This window comes from Centroberyx gerrardi, chromosome 6, assembly GCF_048128805.1.
Source record: "Centroberyx gerrardi isolate f3 chromosome 6, fCenGer3.hap1.cur.20231027, whole genome shotgun sequence".
Taxonomy (NCBI): Eukaryota; Metazoa; Chordata; class Actinopteri; order Beryciformes; family Berycidae; genus Centroberyx; species Centroberyx gerrardi.
In genome coordinates, this window is record NC_136002.1 from 16,897,682 (window position 1) to 16,904,922 (window position 7,241).

Sequence of the window (7,241 nt, forward strand, 5' to 3'; positions counted from 1 at the left end):
ATTGTTTCAGAGCCTACCCAACACTCCTCACAAGCAGCAGGGGTGTTGAACTCGGTCCAAGTTGAACAGCTTCAACATGCAACATTTTGGCAGGGCATACCGCATAATGCTACATGGCAACTTAGCAAGAAATGTTAGGTAATCTGCTCACTAGCTAGTGCTGGAACGATAGGCCTTGTGTTCTCATCACTTCCAGCCTGATCTCTGCCACTGAATGTTTATTACTGCTGTAATGGGAATGGACATTATTTTGATACATGACACTCGGAAAGTCATTTGTTGTTATGGCAAAGGCACCAATTGTTTCATTCATTCAAGCTCTCTGAATCTCATGCACTGTCCACACAAATTGATACTCTTTAATATGGCAACATTAGCAAAGTTCTATGGTAGCCTCCTTAAATGTGCTGAAGGAGATTACCATGATTTACCACAAAATGACCTTTCTACCCATTTAAATTCTGTGCATGGAATGAGGCTCATTTCTATGATAACATTATTAGAATTCAATGGTAGCAATCTTAACAGTATCAAAAGGGATTACCATAATGCCATGAACTGCTGTTTCTATGCATTGTAATTCTATGGGCGTTCCTTCCCAGTTTAGTTAGAACTGGGGTGACAGCATGCTGTTTGTCTAGCAGCATGTTTTGCCCACTTAAATCAGACAACATACCAGATTGTTTCAGAAATCTATCAAATTAGACATTTCGTTTTAAGCATTAAAAATATTACAGTATGCTCCCCGCATGTTGTCATGGCTTCTCATCAGTTGGCTATCCCGACAATGGCTCTGTTCCACTGCTAAAGCCTTTATCATTCCAGATGATTAGATTTTTACGACTGGACGACTGGCTAATCTCCACTGGTATCATCTGTCAACAGTTCTCATGCTCATAGCAGCTGCTGATGGCTGCTGATTCGCTGATTCACTCACACACACACACATACACACACACACACACACACACACACACATACACACACACAGAGCTGCTCATTAATACACTTCTCAAAGCATTCACATAATAGCAGTTCACTTGCAATGCAATCACATTTTACTAATATATGGAATTAGTGAGATGGTACCATAGATGCTATAGACGGACAGAACAATGGAACAACTGAATAGATAGATAGATAGATAGATAGATAGATAGATAGATAGACAGACAGACAGACAGACAGACAGACAGAGTTACATGGAGAGATAGATAATGTGATAGACAGACCTGTAAACCAGTGTGTCATCCCCAGAGCTGTTGTACTGGACCTGGAACATCCTGACTCCTGATGAAGGACTCTGACTGGTCCATCTGATGAGGGCAGAGTTTCCTGTCAGCTCCACCAATGAAACCCTCCGGTCCGCCCCTCTTGTCTCATTGTTAGGCAACGCCACCTTAGAGGAAGTTAGGATGTCGGAGGGGGCGGGTTCAGAGGACGGGTCGCGGCTGCGGCTCGTGCTGTTGGCCAGATGGGGCATCGCTGTGACAACTAGCTCCACCCTGCCTGTGGATTCGCCTGCGGCATTGGAGGCAATGCAGGTGAAGTTCCCAGAATCCTTCAGGGCCGTCACATTGATCTCCAGGCTTCCGTTTGGGAAAACCAAGGTTCTGGAACCAATAATAATGCAGATATATGATTTTGTCGCTGTCAGGTGAAAACCCTGTATCTCCAAAATGTCAACTTTTCAGGAACCAAGAAAAATAGCCTGATCACAATGCATGTTTGTCTTTATCCTGTGGATTTTCTTTTGGTTTCATAAGCCCAAAGAGGTCGGAGCATTTTCTCAACCCTCTGAGGAGCATGTCATGTTTTCACAGGCCAACAGTGATATACTAATTGATTCAATCATTTACTTGAAATGAATGTGTGAATCCAAAACCAGAATAGCAAATATAATTAAATAGATCTTTGACAAATACCAACAAAAATGCCATAAAGCAGTACAATAAAGTACACATCACAGCGGGGGAAAATTGTGGCACATCATGTTGTAGAAGAAAGGTTTTCATCCTGCTTACAGAGGTATGTTGCGGCACAAGGCAGTATAATTCAAAATATTATGAAAAATTTTTATGGTTCACGCTGCATATGCAAAAAATAACTGGTAGCGTAAATATTGTGGACTTGTGCCCAATAGGTCACCAAATGGAAAACCTTTAACAGCTGAGGAAAGCTTGGTGGGGGAGGACATTGAACATCACTCTCCTGACCTCAAAAACTACTATCCAAGGCTCTGATTCAGAGTCGGTGCACATAAGTCATGCGCCTACGTCCTTCAGTCAAGACAAAAACTATGTGAGACAAGATACTTGTATTCTGACTCGTGCCACATGGGTGCATAGCTCTGAGTTGGGGTGGTGCAGAGGAGAATATTTAAATTACCCCTGTCTCGCACCTGTCCACTGGGTTGCCAGGTTTCTGACATTAGTAGGTTTTTGTGGATTGGCGCACTCAGGCGGCCAATCACATTTGCTTTACAGTAAGAGAAGCACTTTACTTTAATTTTGAAAAACTGAAAATTCTATAAGCCTAAAGAGAAACAGCATAGATCAAAAAGGCCTAAAAGCTGAGCCATATTTCCAGTTATGATAACTAATATTAGCCTATTATAGGCCTATTATAGGTTGATATGTTTTTTTAATTTAATTGGATTTCAATATCAAGTGCTGTAATTTGGAAATGGCTTGAGGCCTAAGAGGTTGTCTATATTGAATACAATACCACTTAGGCTAAATAAAAAGAAGCTGTTGTCTTAATCGGTAATAGATACAAGCCTATTCAAAAACACACAGTGGCTGCTGTACTTACACCACCAGAGCAGACACCGAGTAACAGATCTGACTTATCAGAAGTCAGAGTCCCGGAGATGTCGGAGAACACTTCTTTTTGGGGAAACCCCACCACGCACGCATAGCTGCTCGAGAGGCGCATAGTAAGAGCTTCGGTACACAGACAAGGCTGAAGTCTGAATACCAACACCCACAATTTTGTGGATAAATCCGAACTACGTGTGCTTATCTCTGCTCCAATGGAGGCGCTCCGCAGGTTTCAGTAGAGGACTATGGCCATATTGGGCTATATCCTGGATAAATAAAAGGGAATTTTATATATATAGACAATGTTAGAACCTGGAGCTGTTGGAAATTAGTCGTCCTTCAGGGCTGATCCAATGAACTTCAGGCTCCGGGTCACCGTTGGCTTTGCACTTCAGGCCAGCAGGCTGGCCTTCCAGGGCCACTGTACGGGGCGACTTACGGGTCAGCACTGGTGGGTCACAAATAAACTCCTACGGGAAACAAAAATACTGTCTTCATGCTCTCATTGAGGATAATTTTTTCTCTATTATTTACATGATCAAAGGTTTGGCTTGGTTCCAAGGTCATGAAACATTTTCTATAAGTGGAAGTCATCATTGGTTTTCTGCATGACACAAACAAAAAATCAGTGGTTCACCTCTTCGGGAATGGTCCAGAAGTACTTGGCACTGAGGTCAGAAGGGGAGGCGCACGTCTCTAGGTCATCCTCCCTGGTCAGCCTCCTCAACCAGAGGAGTTCACAGTTACAGTGGAGGGGGTTCCCACCAAAGCTCAACACCAGGGAGGAGAGGGGAGAGCCTCTGGACTTGGCATAAACCGGGATTCTCAGGAACAGCGGGTCTGGGGGAATTTTCTTCAGCTTGTTGGACGTCATATCTAGCCTGTCAGAGCAGGGGGGTGGAGGGAGAGAGGGAATGATGGACAGAAAGAGAGAGAGAGAGAGAGAGAGAGATCATCAGTGGATCAACAACCAGTCGTTCAGTCAATCGGTAAGCCAGCTAGAGCATCAGCAGCTAGTCAGTCAATGAAGCAGTCAATAATTCTTGATTTACCTGGCTAGTTTTGTTGGTGAGTGTGTTAGTGAGCACGTGGGGAACAGTCACGTTGATCAATGTTTCATTATATATATTATATATTGGGATCTCTTTAAGTCTATAGTATATACAGTATCAATCCCTCCCCACATCATCCACTCATTTCTCCATCCTTCCCTCTTTCCATCTATTTACCTGGCCAGTTTGTGTAGGTTTGTGAAGACCCCTTGAGGAACGTTTTCTATGAGGTTATGAACAGTCACGTTGATCAATGTTTCATTATATATATTATATATTGGGATCTCTTTAAGTCTATAGTATATACAGTATCAATCCCTCCCCACATCATCCACTCATTTCTCCATCCTTCCCTCTTTCCATCTATTTACCTGGCCAGTTTGTGTAGGTTTGTGAAGACCCCTTGAGGAACGTTTTCTATGAGGTTATGATCCATATTGAGGGTATTGACGTTGGTCAGGCGTCCGATCGTGTCCCAGGGCACCTGGGCAAGGTTGTTGTAACTGAGGTCCAGATCCTCCAGCGTGGACAGGAAGTCATCAAAGGCATGGGGAGAAATGGAGTGGAGCTGGTTGTTGGCCAGGATCAGGTGGCGAAGGTTGGTCAGGCCTTTGAAATGGTCATCCTGGTTGGTGAAAGAAGAGGAGAGGAAAGAGGATATCTTGGGAGAAATATCACAAATGGCATGTGGATAATAATCTATCTATCTATCTATCTATCTATCTATCTATCTATCTATCTATCTATCCCTCCGTCTCTTCTTCCCCCTCCCTTCCCTTCTGTCCATCATCCACCCATCCCGCCATCTTACCTTGATCACAGTTAATCTATTGGAGTCTAGGTGGAGGGCTCTGAGTCGTCGGAGGTCACTGAAAGCGGAAGGGAGGATCTGACTGATGGTGTTTCTGGACAGAGTCAGATGCAACAGGCTGGTCATGTTGGCAAAGTCCTTCCTTCGGACCGCTAGGAGCGAGGGGAGAAACACAAGGAAAGACTGTGTGACTACGAACTTGAGCTGAACACAAGTTCCCTTAAGCATCCCCTTACAGTACAATGGAAGCAAGGGATAAACAGAAGTTCTTGACCATGGAGAGAAAGTGAAGAGCTACACTAAGTAGCTCTGTCACAGAAATGGATGACTCAACTGTAATTATAACTGTAACTGTAATGTTCTGTAGCATTTTATAAAGGTCATCCTGAGCTGAGTGGTATAAGATAAAGTAAGTATATGTTATATATGGTATATTAACACTTTTATTTTTTGTTGCTGATATCACAGACAGCCATGATCATGTTTGCCAAGGAAATTATTTGACTGCTGTCACATGAAAGCTTTGTACCTACAGTTTGGTGTTCATCAAATTTAAATTTGTATGGTCATGCTGAATGAACTTCATGAGCCTTGAGCCTATGAGACCTGATCAACCCCATTTCATAATTTGCATAGCTCACAATCTGAAAATAAGTATGCTTTTATTAATTCCTGTAAAATTGGCATACACAGTATGAACCTCCGGTGAAAGCTGAGAGAATCTGGTATGCCACAAGATGAGATACAGCAAGTTAAGTTTTGCAAAAGTGACAAGCTAAAATAAATATTCTTTCAAGAACAAAATGAAACAGAATTTAATGGACATCAGTTTCCTCTTGGGAGAAGTTTTGTTCTCTCCATCACCAAATTGTCAGAGCGCCGTGGAAGGGAAGGTAAAGATTTGATTGGTCATGATTGAAGCCAGCCCCTACCACACCTACTGAACATGTATTTCTCCTAATCCCACCTCGCTTCCAACTGCGCCGCAGTTGTGCCACACGCTTCTGGCCATGAAATCAGTCGCCACGCCCTGTGCACTCATGCCATGTGTGCTCATGCCATGTGTCTTTGACTGTGCTTTGTGCCGTTGGTTGCCATTGGTTCATTAAAATAGAGCCCCATGACTTCAAAGAATACTGCTGTGTAAAGTTGTTAGTGGTGCATCATTTTAATTTTTTGTACCTTGTGAAAGCAGTCTTCCTTTGGTTTTCGTGAGCTATGGAATTTAATGTATTTTAAGCCCAGGCAGATTATGTGGTTGCCTTGGTGGGAGCCAATGAGAATCCAGATTCAAATAATTAAGGGATAAATCAACACTTCAGTGTGTATGGCTCACAGTATCAAAAAGGGATTATTTGGTATAAAGAGAAGATGAATCAAGGATGTGATTTGGCTATACTGGGCTGCATCTTGAAGTAAACCACCCAAACCTCATTTTTTCAATTCAGGACCTAAATTGGCACACCTCACAAGCTGTGATAAATTCCCTTTTTGCTTGAATGCTTGAGGTCAGGTCAGTAACACAACAGCATCCCTGGAGCAGGTATGGATTCAGTGTCTTGCTCAAGGACACTTCTTCTTGAGCCAATGTGTTGACAAATGTTGGTTGGATGGATGGATGGATGGATGGATGGATGGATGGATGGATGGATAGATAGAGGGGCAGTTTGAGTAAATTCCACTTCCATTCCATTTTGCCTGAATTCCATTTGAGTGTAAAGTGTGTAGAGTTATGGACATATAAAGAAAGGTGACACAACTCTGTCTTGGGCCCATGCAAAAGTTTTTATATTCCATCTGTGGATTGATAGATAAACGGAATGAAGGGCGGACACACGGTTATGTTACCAGTGATGAAGTTCTCTTGGAGCCGTAGCTCCACGGTGCGTCGGTCGATGGCAGCCGGAACAAACAGCAAGCCTGTCTTGGAGCAGAGGATGGCGAGCGATGGAGAGAGGCTCTGGCACATACAGCGCTTCGGACACGGCTGCCCCCTGCAGGCTGCTGCCAGCAACAGCAGAGAGAACCACAGCCGTTCCATCATCCTCCACTGGGACCAGGGCAACTAGAAGACAAAGAGAAACAAACATTGAATTAGAATGGATAAAAATAGCACTTCTCTTGGACAGGGCAACTGGGAGGAAGAGACAAACAAACCAGGGGCGTGTCACCAACCCCCAGAGAAAATTGACTGGCCACCCCTACTGCCTCCCTACTAAATCCAGATAATGATAGGTCATGAACAACGATGACACACTCGCCCTACAGCCATATGAGCATTTACAAAAATGCAGGCGGAACCAACTGCACTGCCACACAGATTTTTCCAAACTTCTCAGTTAAGCATGAAAGTTAAGACACTGCTGGTGAATCTGCAACTGCAAACTTACTTTTTTACTTACTTACTTACTTACTTACTTTTTAACAACTAAAGTGATTCAGATTCTGAGTGAACACTGTCATATAACTCTTTCAAGTACAACCAATGGGATATGCCAAGGGCAAAACAGAAAGTATGCCGAGAACAGCGTCACAACTGGAAACTGATTAGCTGAT

At 43.3% G+C, this 7,241-nt stretch overlaps 1 protein-coding gene across 1 annotated transcript in view; it reads right to left on the reverse strand.

Annotated features, from left to right (window-relative positions):
- The window catches only part of LOC139920198 (leucine-rich repeat and fibronectin type III domain-containing protein 1-like protein), a 67,246-nt gene extending 60,517 nt beyond the window's left edge, over nucleotides 1-6,729 (reverse strand). Inside the window, exons 1-6 of the mRNA XM_071910143.2 lie at nucleotides 6,534-6,729; nucleotides 4,686-4,837; nucleotides 4,246-4,499; nucleotides 3,460-3,703; nucleotides 3,135-3,292; nucleotides 1,233-1,613 (exon numbers count right to left, since the gene is read on the reverse strand). Coding sequence (XP_071766244.1) covers nucleotides 1,233-1,613; nucleotides 3,135-3,292; nucleotides 3,460-3,703; nucleotides 4,246-4,499; nucleotides 4,686-4,837; nucleotides 6,534-6,729 — 1,385 coding nt within the window. The remainder of the gene's footprint in view (nucleotides 1-1,232; nucleotides 1,614-3,134; nucleotides 3,293-3,459; nucleotides 3,704-4,245; nucleotides 4,500-4,685; nucleotides 4,838-6,533) is intronic.
- Between the last annotated feature and the right edge of the window lie 512 nt (nucleotides 6,730-7,241).